Raw genomic sequence first — 17,239 nt, forward strand, 5'->3', positions numbered from 1 at the left:
GAACGCTTTAAATCCTTGAAAGGATAAGGAATTTAGCCTCTCCTAAGCTATCGAATCTACACAATGTCTTCCACATGTCAATGTTGAAGAAGTATCAACCCAACCCTACTCATATACTGGATGATGAAATTATCGAAGTAGACGAAAAAGTGAAATGCGTGGAAGAGCTAGTGCGAGTACTAGATCGAAAAGAGCAAGTTCTCCAAACAAAGGTAATCCCAATCACGAGGTTTTATGGTGACACCACAACGTAAAAGAGGTCACGTGGGAAAGCAAGGAGGAAATGAGGCAAAGGTACCCCATCTCTCCAATAGAATATAAGGGACGTTCAATTTCGGGACTAAATTCCTTAAGATTGGGAGATTTGTGACATCCAAAATTTTGTTCGATAAGATAGCAAGCTCTGAATACTTAACGGTCCATGCTACATTAGCAAGCTCATCACCAGACTGCATTATCTACACTATCGTGAGTACCTGCCCCTCGGCTCATTCCCATCATCACCAAGACAACTCAACCGCGAAACCTCAAGCCACGCCAAGTTATCAATCATGACACCGAAACACTGCATCATCACTGAACTAGACCAGCTCAGCGACTGGCGCCACATCAATGTGACCGGGTGCTGCCGAGTTACACCGCGTGATGCCACATAATCCTCCAAGATGCAACATATCACTTCCCCCAGCTAACCTTCCCTTTCACCCTGCCAAATTGGCCACAACTAAGCCAAGGTTCATCCCATTTGTTGCCGCAAATGAGCGACAACACATGGAGGGATGCCAAGTCAACAACCACTGCCAGAGAGAGAGAGAGAGAGTGTGTTGATTGTGGAAGGGAAGAAAAAATGGACAAAGAGAGAGAGAGCGTTGACTATGGAAGGGAAGAAAAAATGGACAAAGAGAGAGAGAAGAGTGATCCATTCATCCCCTACCCTCACGCCCTCTTCAATGCCTTCTCTCCTTTTCCATTGCAGCAGTGAATCAGAAGTAGCCGCAAGACAGAAGCCAATGAAGACATCCCTTATCTCTGCCCGTCTCTGCATCTCTCAACTCCATCCACCGTCGACCCCCTCAGCCCACGACCTTACGCCACTGACCACCAGGCTGCAACTCTCATGTGCCCTCTCCTCAGCTCGTCCGCTTGTGTCACAACGCCATCGTCTTAGCTAGAGCATCAACGATCCGAAAGCTCGCCTTCATTCCACCAAGCCGCCACTGCAACTCATGAGGACCCGAGGCAAGTAGATATCCTCCATTCTATACTACATCGATTGTTTGTCATGTGACGAGGAAATTCCTAAAAAAATCCTTCGAATTTAGTGTTTCCGAAGACATAGCCCCTAGTTGCCGATCTTGGATAAAGTTATATAGTTAAATGGGTTAAGACTTTAGCCGTTGGATTTGTGTATGTGTTATGGGAAGATTATATACCGAATCCTTGTACATGCTTGTACTGAGGGTGCCACAAGTTGAGCCGAACGAGAATGTGTTGTCAAGTCTATTTCAGTTTAGCCCAATCTTGAGGTTTTGCTAATTTTGTGCCGACTTATGTGATGCAAATTTCATGGGGTGTTCTTCAAAAAAGTTGTCCATCATTGGATGTTCTACAACATGCTTTAATTTCAGAATTTTTGGACTTGGTACAACAAAAATATATTTGAAAAACCAAATAGTAGGAAATCTGTTTTTCGACTTACCGCACCGACCCCTCCTTGTTTTCTATTTTCCACAAATTTTGGTCCAGAATTCTAACATACATCCTTCATAAAAGATGTAGATACATCCAAGGCTACCACATATTAAATTTTCATTATTTTTCATCTCATTTAGTTGGTGAAATATTTATTTTCCTACTTAATTATGTTCTAAAAAATCTTATTGTTTTAGGTCCAATTTGCAAAAATTATTTAGAATTGTACGAGCTGAATCAGACTTCGAGTCCTTCATGAACAATTCCCTCTAGATCCTGTCTACCTCATATTAAAGTTTCATAATATTTTAAACTAGTTTACCTAGGCAATGGTTATCGTTTCTAAAGGCATGCAGGATGCCTTATAACGCTAGTTTAGGACCTAGGATGTGAGAGTCTTTTGACAGTTCACCTAATATTGGCACGGGCGAGCTTATATTAGTCTAGGGGATAAAAATGACTGATGATTCATTAAATGCATGCTTAATTCCCTGAATAGTAGTGACGTTCATGTACTTTTAATTGAATTATGAAATTGTTGCATCATGATGTGGAAGTGTGAGTGAGAATACTATCAATCCTTGGGACGACGATGCCTTGAGGGATAACTGGGTTCTTCCATATGCCTATGAGGCCTGGGGGTTACGAGGTTCCTGTGGCATCCCAAAATTCATGATGACCTCTAGTTACTTTAAAGTCTATGAATAGGTGATGGAAATACTATTAAGTTATTTTATAGCCATTTAATCCATAATTTGCAATAAGATTTATGGCCAAGCTTTTAATGGGTAATTATGTGATAGGAAAGAAAATTGTATCATTGGCCATGTGTTTGGAATTTATGAATTTTGTGACTACAAGTTTTATGGCCTTATTAATTTTACAAGTTAGGTATTTATTTAAGTGGAAAATGTTAATGGATGATCAAGGTTGGTGCTATAGGACAATTTGATAAAGAAGACTTTGTTCTTGACTATGCACTTTATAGATTTGATTTTATGGATTAATGTCACAAAGTCTTTTGGCCATTTTATTATGCAATTAGGTATTTATTTAAATGAGGATTAAGATGTATTATTAAAAAATAAATTTGGGCCATTTAAGTTTGGACTTTAGGCCCAAGGATGTTGAGCCTAAAGTGGGCCAAAAGGCCGGCACATGAAGCCCATTGGGCTATCGACGCATGGAGGGGGGAGGAGGAGCCGCATGGCCTCCTCCAAGTGTCTTCAACAAGGGAGACACTTGTCTCCTTTTTGGGGACAAGTGTCCCCCATGCAAAATGAGAATGCATGCAAGTATATATAAACAACCAAAAAGAAAGAGAGAGGGGGAGTGGCCGATTTTGAGAGTGAGAGAGGGAAACCGAGAGAGGAAGAGGAAGGCCGTGCAAAGAAGAAGAGGAGGATTCGTCCGCCCGTTCGTCTGCCATTTCGTTGCTGCTTTGTCATTGTTTGTTGCTGTTTTGTGCTTGAATCTAAGGCAAGTAGAGTCCTAAAACCTACCCTTTGCTTGCTGTAAAGTGTGTGTAGAAGATGATAAATCGTGGTTGTGGTAAGCGGTGCAATTTCGGAGCTTCAGGGAGAGGTTTGTTGGTCTTGCATGCTGTTTCTGGAAAATCAGCTTGACTGTTCACGAGTTTGGGGGTTGCATGCGACTTTTTATTGAGAATTTCACTTCTACCTCTTCACGAAAGTTGTAGAAAACATCTCAAAGTATAATATACTAAAATTTGAGACAAAACGGCTGCGTTTTAAGGGGTGGAAACCCTCCCTCTACGAAAACGCTAGATCTGGAACTGTCTTGTTGACCTCTTGGTGGTTTTGTGTGTTTCATGTCGCTTTTTATCGAGAATTTCACTTCGACTTCTTCAAAAAAGTTGTATAGAACATCTTGAAGATTAACATACTCAAATTTGAGGTAAAACGAGCAAGTTTAGCCTAGTGAAACGATTTTCTTTTGAAGATGACAGATCTGGAAGTATGGTACTGGACTCCCGAGACTTCATGGACGATATGATGACTATCCTTTGATAATATCACCTAGATCCCTTAATGAAAGTTGTAGTGGACTTCTTGAGGCAAAACATATCAAAATTTCAGAGGAAATTAAGGAAGATAAGTAGGCAAAACCTCGATTTTTCGGAGACAGCTAAACTGGACTGTTCGGTACTAGGAACAGGAGCTTCGACCGTCTATAGTTAATTATATAGGACGAATCTAGCCTTGATGTCTTCATGAAAATCTACCTTAGGGTCTTGACTATAACCTGGTAAAATTTCATGATTTTTGGAGGTCATTCGAGTATTTTAATCGAAATATTTCAAGAACTACGCAATCTGATTTTATCCGAATTTTGCATGCTGTATTGTGTGAACAATATATTATTGTGTGAAGCTCTTTTGGGCATGTTTTCTTCATGGAATTGCAACCTTTATGTCTTGCCTATCACATGTTCTGATTTTATAATTTTTTAAGATCATATGGATATTTAATTAATGTTTATTTTCGAAATTGTGCAAACTGGAATTTGCTAAATCTCAAAAATCATGATGTATGGATTATTCTAAGTTGTATGGACCCATGGATTGTATTGTCATGAGTGATTGTATCTTGCTGCATGTATGATGATGATTGGAAATGCATATAAAAATCAAATGATGAAAATGATCTTGTTGCCATCATATTATATGCCATGTTGAAATTGAGCCATAATTATGAATGTGAACTATGATAAATGAGAATGCCGTCGGAGGTGTGAGCCGACGATGCCCCGGGAGTGTCGGGATGCCTAGCTAGGGAGTGTAAAGGCCGGATGCCCGGTGGCCTAGTGGCGTAATTCCAGAGGGTCCTCAGGAGTTTCGAGATGCCTGGTGGTATACGGTACGTAATTCTAGAGGAGGGGGGAATCTTGGTGGTATGTCGGTACGTAATTCCGGAAGCCCTGGAGGTTTGTGCCCGGGGGAATGCCTCGTGATGCTAGTTGGGATATGAGATGCCCGGAGGTGTGTGCCGGATGCCCGGTGACCTTAAATGGCTGAATGCCGGAGGTTCCTCGCGATGCCAGGATTGGGTGCGAGCGATAAATTGTGGGATGCAAATATTGATCCCTGGAAAGAAAAACTGATGAGATTCTTGTGAAAGATAAGAAATAAAAATGAATCATGCGCATGGGTGTATGCATATGGCATGATGCATGATCTGCTTATGAAAATAAATTGATACAATTTGACATTGAGAATGCGATCATGAAGGCTTTAATGGATCTCATGATGATGCATGCTTGATAGCATGGATGATATGAATCATGGTGGTATATGCACGATGGCATGGCAAGATATGCATGACTGCATGGCAATATATGCACGACTGCATGGTGATGTGTGCTTGATAGCATGGATGATATGAGTGCATGGTAATATATGCACGTTGCATGGTGATATATGCATGAATGCTTGATGATGCGTGCATGGTGGTATATGCACATATGCATGAATATGCATGAATGCTTGATGATGAGTGCATGGTGTACATGCACATATGGTATGGATATATGCATGAATGCTTGATGATGATGGCATGATGATATATGTATGGTTGCGAGGTGAGGTATGCTTGATATGCATGAATGATATTTGCTTTGTTATGATGCTTTAATTGTTCTGTTTGACGCAATGAGTAGTTTGGTGGATCTTTACTGCTGAGTGGTTGTACTCACCCATTTTGGGGAATAACATTTCAGACTAGATAAGATACCTCTGCTGCCACTGCCACCAATAGATGGATCAAGTGGTTGGACATGATCGTGAGGACGAGGATAGCAAAGGAAGGAACTTTTGGATGCCGACACTAATTAATGGACTTTAAGTATACGACTGTTGGAGAATATGTCGGTTATCTTTTGAAGTATAGCCATGTATAGAAAACCATGGCATTTTGATGTACTGATGAATGATGTCCATCTGGTTTAAGTAGATACAAGTGTTCGGCTTATACCTATTAATGTTTAGTTGGTGTGCATCGTTTTCTGAATGTAAGGAAGGGAGTTGATGGATGTGCTTCCGCTATATGAACTGCGCAAGGGACCGATAATAAAATATGTAAACCCCCATAGTTGTATGGACCCGCTGCAATTGAAATGGTATCAGAGTGACATGTTATCAGGTCAAGCAAATGGTAATCGAACTGTAGCGACCCTAACGGTTCGGGGGCCGTTCGAGGGGCGCCACAGTTCCCCAGATGATGATGGTAGTTTGAATTTATATTGAATATGACTTTAGTACTTTTGAATTGAATGATTGATTATCTGTTAGAATAATTTATTACTTGTATTGATATGTCATGTAATTTGAAAAGGTTCTCAGGTAAATCGATGTGCAAGTAATTTATTGAACTTTCTATTAAGGCTTTCTTTGTCAATACGATAATCGATTTGTGTAGTATAGACCAATGGACTTTCTGCTTGTTGGGTTTAGACTCATTGGTTGTTGACTTCATCTTTTCAGATCAATAAAATGTCAATTCCACTGTCTCTCCTATGGTCCATGGCAGGGTGTTAATTAACTTCTTGAGGGAGCATGACGAGTTCGTAGATCTTGGCTTTCCGATTACAGTTTTCATTCATATCAAGTTGCGTATGGTTGTGGACGTAGGGCCCTTAAGGGAGTAGGTCATGCTCGGTTTCATCGGGATGTATGCCAATGTCAATGGGCTCACAGTGGATCCACTCCCACTGTTGGTCGACGAGTTCAAAGATGGAGGCAACCCCTCTGTGTAAGAGCGAGGTAGGAGGGAAGCTGGTTTTTGGAGTTAGGAAGACTTTTTACAGAAGCAGGGGCTAGGGTTTAGGAAACCACATGTACATCTAGGTTGGGAGGGGTGATCGACGCACAGTATGATAAAGTCAATAGTATTGACCTTTTGAAATTCCCCAGTGTAACCAGCCTAACGCCCGACAAATATATATAAATAAATAAGAAATGAAGTTGTCTCGTTCATAGAAGCCACGTGGACCCCAAAATTACTTTAATCCCTTACGCTTTCGCATGCTTAAGAAAAAAGTGAAACATAAAGATAATTGTGTTAGTAGTTTTACAATAGCTATGACTTGTTGGGGACATCACATTCTGCCTATGAGAGTGAGGGATGAGACACCCTCGTCGACCTTTGGCAAGGCGGGCAAGGGTATCTCAACCAACCCTCATTGGCCTTTAGCATTGGCAAGGGGCCTCATCCAGGCGAAGTTGGCCCCTCGCCAGAGGCAAGAGGACAATGAGGGCTTCCTAGCACTCATTGACCTTCGCTGCCCTCTAGCAAGGGCTAGACAAGGGTCCCCTCGCCAAAGGCTGGTGAAGGTTGGTCTCACCTGTGGCCAGTGAGGACGTCCCGGCCCTCACCCTTGCTAGCAGTCGACGACCTCCATCAATCGAAGGCGGGTGGAGGAAAATTAGGAAGAAAGAGGAAAAAAGGGGGGGGGGGAAGACAAGAAGCAAAAGAGAAGGAAAAAAAAGAAAAAAAGGAAAAATCAATAAAAAAATAAAATTTTCAAAAAATAATTAAAAATTATATAAAAATATCTACGTCAATGCCGATTGTGCCACATAGGAGGATCAATGTCTAAGTCAATAATTTCCATTATAATTGGCCGAATGGACTCAATTAGTACCAATGTGAAACAATTAAAAATAAATTAGTCCAATTGAAAGGTTTAAGATTGAATTAATACCATTAAAATATGTTTAAGACTTTTTTTTATACTTTTCTCCATATAAATGCTTGGTTCTACAGAAGATGACACCATCGAGACCTCTTTTTTAGCGTGCTTTGGGCCTCTCTGTAAACATCACCTTTTTCTATCAAGTCTACGAGCTAGTCACGTTGATTCGGCAGACTTGTTCTTAATGTATCACTTATGAAATAGGAGAATGAGGATTTCAATTTCGTGAAGAAAATCAATGATTCCGCTACTTGCTTCGTTTCCCTTTTGGATGGCTTCAACTCTAGACCTTAACAAAATCTCTCCTTTTCTGCTGGGAAGAAGCACATTGAAATCTATTCCCACATTTTTATTAGGAGAAGGTTCGAGTTTATTGTTAACATGCGCATATGAGTATTAAGCAAAAAGAAATATAACATTCAAATGTGGAGTAAAGTTGAGTAACTAATATATCTCGGTTTGATCATGTCTTAGTGATTCAAGCTTTTAAGTGAAATTGAATGTAATTAGATTAATGTGGTTCCAACTTGACCTCCCTTTTAGTGATTTTTTCTACTAAAGGTATTAGGCATCTTCTGCATCAACCTAATAAGTGGTATAAAAGCTAATGACTGATTGGTAAGCCCCCATTGTCGACATGCATTCGATAAATATATCAAAAATAATAATAATCTCAAATGTGACTCCAATATCAAGATGAAGGATGGTTTCTCTCGACTTTCCGACAAAAGCTTGGTTGGGTCAAGATGATTAAGGTAGAGTCTAAAGGGCAGATATTATCCCTCACCAACATTGGCCATAACTTGGCCGGGCAAAGTGAAGATTTGAGTTGAGATAATATTGATATGGAATGATACCTAGATTAAGAGGGAGTGAGCCTAACATAGGTCATGTGTGAGGGAGATTTGTTTAAGTGCATGTATGAGGGTGTTAACTGAAAAGAATTTCACATCATAATGGACTTAGTACTCTAAAAAATCCTCAAATTTAAATCCACATCTAATTTTATCATAATATTTTTCTCATGGAAAATGTCCAATTTTAGGTCTAATCCCAACATACTCTATACTTTTTATGTTCTATAAAACCCCCTTCTTTAGGTCCAGTCACCCCTTGTAGCATCTGTCTCCCTAATTGATTTGTAATCAATTAGTGTCGCAATCGCTATTAGGGTTGCAGAGAGAGAGAGAGAGAGTCATCTTCGCGCCACTGGTTGTTGCATTGAGACCCAATTGCCAGCGCTATCGAGCTATCTCGGGTGGCCTCTGTCTCTCCATTTGGTTCGTTATCAAGTGCCACGGGACCCCAGCCATTCTTGGACTGATTGTCCATTTGATGCTAACAAACGTGACACCCCATGCCCCCTCTGTCCTTTATTTGTCTCGTGATCAAGTGTCATGGACCTGAACCACCGTGGAATCCGTGGCCGTCTGGTGTCTCAACCACTACAGGGGTTGCAATTAAAGAGAGAAAAAGGTGTTAGAATATCCAACTGATTAGCTAAAGTTAGCCGATAGAGGGAGGTCGCATCTTTATAAAGTATGTATAAGCTCTATAAACAAGGGATGTAAGATTCTTTAACACCCTTTTAACGTGTCAGCTGGACTAGAAATAATATGCATAATTTGATGAATAGAAATCAGACATAGAAATAAACTAAGGTAAACTATTTTCGATACCATATTAAAATATACAACCCAAAAATTTAAACTAATAAATAGAGGAAAACTGCATATGCAAGTAAATAAGAGACGTGCGATACTTTAATAAGGAAATACGTGACACGTTCATACATAACTTACTCATAATTAAGCATACGCAAATTACACATTCTCCCGGTACATAAAGAGAGATCCCGAGCAACAAGATTGCACATTGTTTGTCTCATCACAACACACTCTTTGGGGCCAACAACATCGTCAACACACATATCAAAAGCTCCTACTCTCTCCAATTCACAATGCCTATTATTGACAGGACAGGCTTCAAACCTTTAAGCCAGTGCTGTACACTAATGTGCACCATGGCAGCACTCAAACTTCACAATGTTCTTCATCACCCGGGGGCAAACCGGGCATTTCACATTCTCGGGCACGTACCCGACCATGTTCGGGATGTAGAAGTGGTGGCACGTTTGGGGAGCCACCACCTTGTCGTGGTGCTCCTTGAGCGCGACGTCAAAGGTCTTGCCATCCACGTTCACTTGCTTCTTCCAGGTATCGTATTGGGCCAGCACCTTTGACGAGGAGGCCAAGGGCGTGTTGATCACCACACGGGTCCCCTTCGTGAGGAGGGCGAACCCGCCGTCCTTCTTGAAGTTGGTGTAGAGCTTGAGGATGTCTTGCAGCAGAGGGTCGAGGATGTCCGCTTTCCCCTGCAACATGGAGAACATGCAGCTTTCGAGGCGAGTCCAGAAGAGCTGAATCTTCCCAACGTTATAGGCCACAATGGAGTTCCCGTCGTCGGAGATCTTCTTCAAGTGCACTTCTACCTCGTGCACTTCCTTTGTGTCTTCGCCTCCGTACAAGAAAATGAGCTTCTCCGATTTGATCTGATTGTTCGATATCACAAAATCATCATGTAACTCATTTAATTTTGAGCAGTTTAAATTGTTCTTTTGGGTTATTTGGATGACGCTTTTGTGACAGAGACATTGAAATTCACCATGCCTGTGTTAGTTCACTTACCGCCTCTTGCACGTTAGGGGCAATGGAGTCGTTCACAAGGAGCTCGAACCAGCTGATGTCACGCCTCCTCCAAAGGGTCACCACCACACCATCCGTGAAAGGAAATGCATTAAACCCCCACATCCTTATCATGCTCATTGCGTTCTGGGACTCGACCTTCCCTTGCGGATCCAACACCACCACGATGGGCTCGTTCCTAAAGTGCCACTTCTCCTTGATGATCCTGATGGCCACCTTGTTTATCAGTGTCGGGTGGTGTGTCGAGCACCACGGCATCTGCGACTGCAGGTTCTCGAAAACGTTGGGCAGGTCCTCGCTATCTTGGTCCACAACCGGGATCCATAGGATCTCGTGATTCTCGTGGAACTTGGGCTCATTATAGATTTTCACCAGGATCGAGAGGTCATGGGAGGATAGCTTCAGGTCAGAGATGAGCAGCAACACATTCTTCCTTCTGAGGTATTCAATCTTATCCTGTCGACCCATACGTAAACCAGACATGATCAATCTCACTCCTTAAATTGGAAACAAAAGCATTCCTGATGAAATCGAAGTTAGGTGTTTAATTAAAGGCTAACCGTGGTCTTCTTGGAGCCAATGTAAAGCGGCTGAGGATCGTCCTTGGTGTGAAACAGCGCCTTAATGAGCTCCACATTGTCCGTAGGTGCAGTAAAAAGCCGCTGCAGCCTCTGGTACTCTCTAATCTCCTCTGGATTAATAAACATTCTTCCATCAGATTCCGTCAGTCCGTTTTCATGAGTATTCAAAATTGAAGTTCTCTGATCCTATTTGATTTGATTGCGGATCTCGTAACTCACCCTTTTTTCCCTAAAATCCTCCAGCTGCCTCTTGATGCTGTGGTGAATCATGTTCACTTTGCGAGCGAATGCAGGCAGATCTCGTCCCTTTGACCTAAGATCAAGAAATCAAATGACCATTCATTAGGAAGACGAGTTTTTCACTAAATTCGACAAGCAGCGAAAGCACAAGAAGCATACTCATCGACTGGGGTAGTCGTAATAAGGGCAGTGAACTGGATCGAGCAACCAAGGACGGTGATGATGATCTGATAAACGCTGGAAGGAATGTCGATGACCTTGGCTAACTCCGGGACATCCTTGCTATCGTGGTCAAACTCCACGATGCACTGAGTCATTTCGAGCGTGGTCTTGATCAAGTCGTTGAGCACTCCGAACACTTGGATCTTCTGCGGCTCGACCGGCTTTGTGATTGCAGGTAACCCCTTCAATACGGCCATGGACTACGCGAGCTTGTCTGAGGGCTCGATCTGAGCGAGCCGCCAGAAGTCGCCGTAGTACAGCCCCAAGGATGACAGTGTGACCACGGCCTTAGCGACCAATGAGTAGCTCGATAGCTCGTGGAAAATCGAGGACATCGTTTCGCGCACATTCTTGGTGTCCAAGGCTTTGCAAGTAATCTGTCAAAACGATTGTGAATGTGTTCGATAAATATTAGAAACTTTTAAAGTTGTTCATCATGGTGCTTTAATTTGTGCCGAATAGGGTGATATTCACCATTTAGTAGATAAGTTTAGATCTAATATATCACGCTGGATTTTCAATAAAGCCCACAAAAATTTAGTAGATGTTTCACCTGTTTATAATATAATGGTGCAAATAAACTGGTTATGCCTAACACACCACATGAAAGCTTAACCTTAATCTACTTAACCTATTGACCATTAATTGATAATTACCGGTTCTCCCATTCTCGAAGAACAACCCCATTTTATTTGTAGAAAAATTAGAATTGGAAAAATATTTCCCTAATTTTAAGTTTTTTTACATTCAAACTAATGAGTCGATGATAAATGTTTCACAATTAACAATACTCTATACTTCTCTTTCGCAATGAAAAAAAAAAAAAAACCCTAGTTTTCTAATGGAAGATACAAGAACATAATGATCATATTTCGGACAATTTTAATTTACTGAATAAATGCAACCAAAATTGCCTATACGAAGCCACTCACACTTCGCTCGGGGTTTTAAACCGGACCTGCTCAAAGTAGCTCTTTTAAGGTTAAGAATCAAATACGAAAAAGTGGTGGGCACACATATGCATAAAAATAGGAAAAAGACAGATTGATGTCAGGTCCGTTAAATTTTCCAATACCATATCCACATTTAATCTGAATTTTGGTATAAAAAAATAAAGAAAGAAAGTTCATCGGGTAATTGCTATTTAAAATCCTTTAAGCGAATGATTTGATTACTTTTCTTTTCTTTGGGACCTAAAACAACTGGCTATCTCATTCTAAATCAAATTATCGACTATATAGCTTAAGTTCATCGTAGCAATACCAAATCCTACACCAAACCGTACTCTTCGAGCACCCGATTATGGTTCGATGTGTGAGGCGTGAAGACAAATAATCGAGGGGCATTTCTAATGTCAGAGAACAATAAAAGCGATTATTGAAAGTGAATAACACTTTCACTATACATTACCTGGCAAGTACTTCGCTAATTGTCGATAGTGGGGGAGTGAAACCCTCCTTCGCAGGCTTAAATTCTGGGATCGCAGCTGGTGTCGAGCTTGCCTGCACAGATCCAACCTGGTTAGCTGCGAATTCAATTACTGTACGGGGATTGGTCGGACGAAATCATTTAAATGGAGCCTCACATCACTGAATGAATGCTCAGGTGCAACGTGGTAGTCTTATGGATTTATTTATTTATTTATTTATTTTGGTAACTCAGAAAATCCATATATCGTACTAACACAAACAATTTTATAGATTTATTTCTCACCGCTAAAAAAATCAAAAGCGATCCGTCCACCTCCACCTCATGTACGTTTGCTTCCAATAACAAGGATACCGTACTTTGGATTTAAAGCAAATCTTTAAATTACTTCGTCGTGACCCAATCTCACCTATCAAAATCACAAGGGATCCGTCCACCTCAACCTCATGTACTTTTTCTTTCCATAACAAAGATACTGTACTTGATATTCCATTTGCATTTTTACTCTATACATAAAGAAAAACAGTGCACCTTTTGCACCAAAACCAAAGAATTTTAAAATAGAAAAAAGATATATCTCAAGTTGCGAAAGTTATAAGAATTTTTTCTACGGTACTAGCTGAGGAAGAGGAAGAAGGAAAATAAAACAAAAGAAAAAATATATAAAAATTCACAATTTAAAATATATATATATATAATTGCACACCTAGTGTCATCCATATCATATAAGACAATCAGAATCCATATTGGTAATTTCTAGCTGAAATTCTCAAAAATTTAGAATTTAATTGACATCATTTGAAAACTTATAATTGAATGACACGCATTTAATAGATATAAGACTTTTTTGAATCAACTTGATAGGATAAGGACAGGCCTGTGGGGTCAAGGTAAGTAACGTTTAGGTAAAATTGAATTTTTTAACTTAATTAAATCACGATAATTTTGGAAAAAAAAAATCCAAACTAGCTTTGATGTTTCGTCTCCGTGTGCTGATTATATATTGGAAAATGTGATCGGTTTCAATTAATTCTCGCGGGGCCCAAGTTTCTGATTCAACATTTTCATATAATGTGACCCGACCCGACCAACAACATTTTTTTCTCTTTACCTTGTTCGGGTTAACCACATTGTCGACAATGGCGGTAGAGCCCTTGAGGGTGTTCTCGACGAGGGCGAAGAGGGTATGAACGTCGACGTCGCCCTCGTCGGGGGCGTGAGTGTTGACCATCTCCTTCATGAAGTTGTTGTCGTCAAAGACGGAAACCAGGCTGTTCAGGAGTCCCTGGTCGGGCTGCTTGGCTCGCTGAGAGCCGCCGAAGACCGCCGAGATGAGCCGGCCCGCCATGTCAATGGAAGAGAGAAGAACGCAGGAGGGGTAGAAAAAGCTAGGGTTTCGAGAGGAAGAGGAGGGATGCGGGGGAGAGAAGCTGAGGCTTTTGCGTGATGAAAGTTGCCTGCTTGGGCACTCAATTTATAGCGGTTGGAGTGGAGGACAGGAACGAGGAGGCATGTGAGATACTTGTTCGATTGTCGTGGGGACGGGAATGGGTAATCGGGTGATGCATTATCTTGTGGTCCTGAAGCTTATCTTCGCATCGTTTAGAATCTTCTAGTATTGCACGTGTTTCAATGGAGAGAGATATACCAAGAAAATTATCGTGGAAGTCATTAATTTATTATATGATAATCAATTTAATTCTTAATCTTTTAATTTTATCAATTTGATTTTAAATATTTTGACAATTTATCGATTCATTCCTAAACTTTTAAATTGTATTAATTTAGTTATAAAACTTTTAAGGATTTTCCAAACTAATCCAAAATAACAAATTATCAATTTAGTTCATCCGACTAATTTTGGTCAAATATCACTAATGTGGTGGCTCACTCAACACCCACCATCCTACTTGAGGCAGCCAGCACTAATCTGGATAATTTTATAATAATTTTTTTTGAAATTTTATTAATTTTTAATTTCTTTATTTTCCTCTTTTTACATAGAAATGATGGACGCCGACCAAAATAAAGGTTAATGTGGTGGTGAAGCCCTAGGAGCCCTCATCAATGGCCAATGAAGGCGTCGCAAGTCCTCACAGGCCACAATGAGTGCATTGCATTAGGTCCCTCACTCACCCTCATTGCACTCACCAAATCTAGGGCAATTGTATCAATGTCACAATTGTAAAAGTTTATGGTTTTTGATAGAAGACGGTAGGTATATATCATTCTACTATAAGTTTTGGCATATTTGTGATACCAAACAAAAATTTGGAATATTGATGTCAATAGGAAAAGTTTTAGGATTTTCAATTGTATCTTTTAAAAAAGAAAAAGCATATTCTCTCCATATCCATAAACTCACACCGATTTCATAATATAATTTCCAGATTATATATTTTTAAATGTTGTCATCGAAATTTTCTAATCCAATCCATGGATCCTTCCTCAACAGTCTCTCTCCATTTTCTCACGCAAGGGCAATCGGAGTCAATTGTGGGGCTCGCGGGGCAATCAACACAATTCCTGATATTTTTCGCTTCTTGTTTTTCTCCTTTTTTTAATTTTAAGGTTGTCATATCCTTGGGCTCCACTACTAATAGGAATGAATAGGATGGAGAAAATATTGCGTGCACAAAATACGTCAACGTAACAAATAAGTAGGGATGTGCTTGTGACACGTGTCCAAATAGGGCTCAAATATCGGAGATTTTTTCATTTAACGGGTATCTACTCTCTCTCTCTCTCTCCGATGTAAGAATAGACTAGAGTGCCCGCTGAATTTTAATATCTCTGAATTTGGGATCTATTTAGACATGTGTCACAAGCTCACGCCCCTTCTTATTTGTTGCACCCACGCACCTTGTACACATAATATTTTCTCTCAAACTAAAGGACATAAGTTAAATTGACATACCTATATGTATATATGTGTATGTAACAAGAGAAAAAGTCAAGGAAAATAAAACATTTAAATTATGTCTATTACAACATATTTACCTTAAACTTTTTCTTGTAACATAAAAGACCCCAAATGTGATATTTACCCTCCCTCAAGATTCCGCTAGATAATTTTTTTAGCTAAAATAATATATTTTTTATTTCACTTAAGTTACATGAGTTTCATGTTAATACTGTTTACATTATGTCATCCATGTAGATAGATTTTAACTGTTCTCATTGACATAATTTTGATAGAAGGTAAATTTGTCACACAAATACAAGTTTGAGATTTTTTGTGTCACGGAAAAATGTTAGGATAAATGCGTCATAATAAGCATAGTTTGAGATTTTTTATGGCTTTTATCCATATAAAAAATGCATTTTTTAATATTTAAAATCATTTGTTTCCATAAACCTAAAGCTGATTAAGCATATGCTAGAGTTTTCGTCAGTGAGAATGCCGCACTGCTGCATTCTATTAAATCTCTTAATAACTAGGTGATGGACGAGGACATCTAACAATTTTTGCATGAGGCCAAGAGAAATGTTCGGAAGTTTATTCTTCATCGATTCAAATTATTAGACCGGTAAGTTACAGAATCGATTTATCTTTCGAAATTGGCCTTGCAATTTCTTTTAAAGCATGGCGCGCACCGTGGGGCTCAATCTATATGCAAGCAAGGATTTGAATTGTCAACGCCGAGCAATGATTTTCATGAATATATGCTTCCCTATAATTAGAGGTGGCAAGGGCATATAATTGCTGGGGTACGTTCCGAAAATTATAAGGTCCATAGCCGCAATGACACGTCATTTTCACATCTTTGATGATGATGTTGAGTGGGTGAATAATTTCTCTAATATTTGTAAAACTATAAAGAAAATGACGTGTGGCATATAATTATATACTAGGATTAATTGCTATACAAGACAACTTTACAAAATTAATTTACTAATCATAATTAAAGGATGTACATTCAATGCTAAACTTGTGACCTAATAATTTTAGCCGATGAAGAATAAAATTGGAAAATGACACACACCATTGGTCTATGAACTTTGGCTTGATTATGAGTATTGTCCCTACACTTTTAATTTGTTCATTGTGGTCCATAAACTATTGGTAAATACTTAATGTAGTCATTCCATTTGTTCAAACGACAAGTTAGATATTTTTTATTCTTATGTGGATTATTATATCCTGAGCTTAACTTTTTAAAATGGTTAGCCGACATGTCTATCTTTCTAACCATTAACATATCAATCATCATATGATGACATGGTAATTGTATCATGGTTTGAGATGAATATCATACTTAGATAATCCATGTGTAAAAATTTTTTTAGTTCACCATTCAAATTTAATGGGTTAGAAACCACATTGGTAAATTTTATTAACTTGAATTAACAAAAAAGACAACATCGCACATTTACATATAATTTAGGGAGTAGGTTGGACATTTATTAACAATTGAGAGATGATATTGAATAAATTAAAAGTTTAGAAATAACATTATCATTAAACTTAAATTTATGAATTATTTATGTCATTTTCCCAATAAAGTTCAATAAAAGACATGATATACATAGTATAAAAACAAATAAAAGAGTTGGATCACAGCGCCTTCACCAGAAAGCACATAGAACATTCAAATAAAAATAATCCATGAATTTTTATTTTTTGGATAAGTGAATATATATCTAATTACTATGCAA

At 39.3% G+C, this 17,239-nt stretch overlaps 1 protein-coding gene across 1 annotated transcript; it reads right to left on the reverse strand.

Annotated features, from left to right (window-relative positions):
• Nucleotides 1-9,415: 9,415 nt before the first annotated feature.
• On the reverse strand, nucleotides 9,416-11,349 carry LOC139881154 (protein SIEVE ELEMENT OCCLUSION B-like). The gene is made up of 5 exons (XM_071865670.1): nucleotides 11,090-11,349; nucleotides 10,910-11,003; nucleotides 10,670-10,798; nucleotides 10,092-10,565; nucleotides 9,416-9,955 (listed from the first exon to the last, which is right to left on the reverse strand). The coding sequence occupies exons 1-5, from the start codon at nucleotides 11,347-11,349 to the stop codon at nucleotides 9,416-9,418; spliced, it is 1,497 nt and encodes a 498-aa protein (XP_071721771.1).
• Nucleotides 11,350-17,239: the final 5,890 nt, after the last annotated feature.

This window comes from Rutidosis leptorrhynchoides, unplaced genomic scaffold (genome assembly GCF_046630445.1).
Source record: "Rutidosis leptorrhynchoides isolate AG116_Rl617_1_P2 unplaced genomic scaffold, CSIRO_AGI_Rlap_v1 contig120, whole genome shotgun sequence".
NCBI lineage: Eukaryota > Viridiplantae > Streptophyta > Magnoliopsida > Asterales > Asteraceae > Rutidosis > Rutidosis leptorrhynchoides.

Bases quoted from the DNA above. Each gene is read 5' to 3' on its own strand.
- LOC139881154 (XM_071865670.1), bottom strand. From the start codon at position 11,349: ATGGCCGTATTGAAGGGGTTACCTGCAATCACAAAGCCGGTCGAGCCG. The intron at 11,004-11,089 runs GTATGCTTCTTG...TCTTGATCTTAG, and splicing joins ACGACTACCCCAGTCGATGA to GTCAAAGGGACGAGATCTGC. The intron at 10,566-10,669 runs GTTAGCCTTTAA...ATGGGTCGACAG, and splicing joins TTGGCTCCAAGAAGACCACG to GATAAGATTGAATACCTCAG.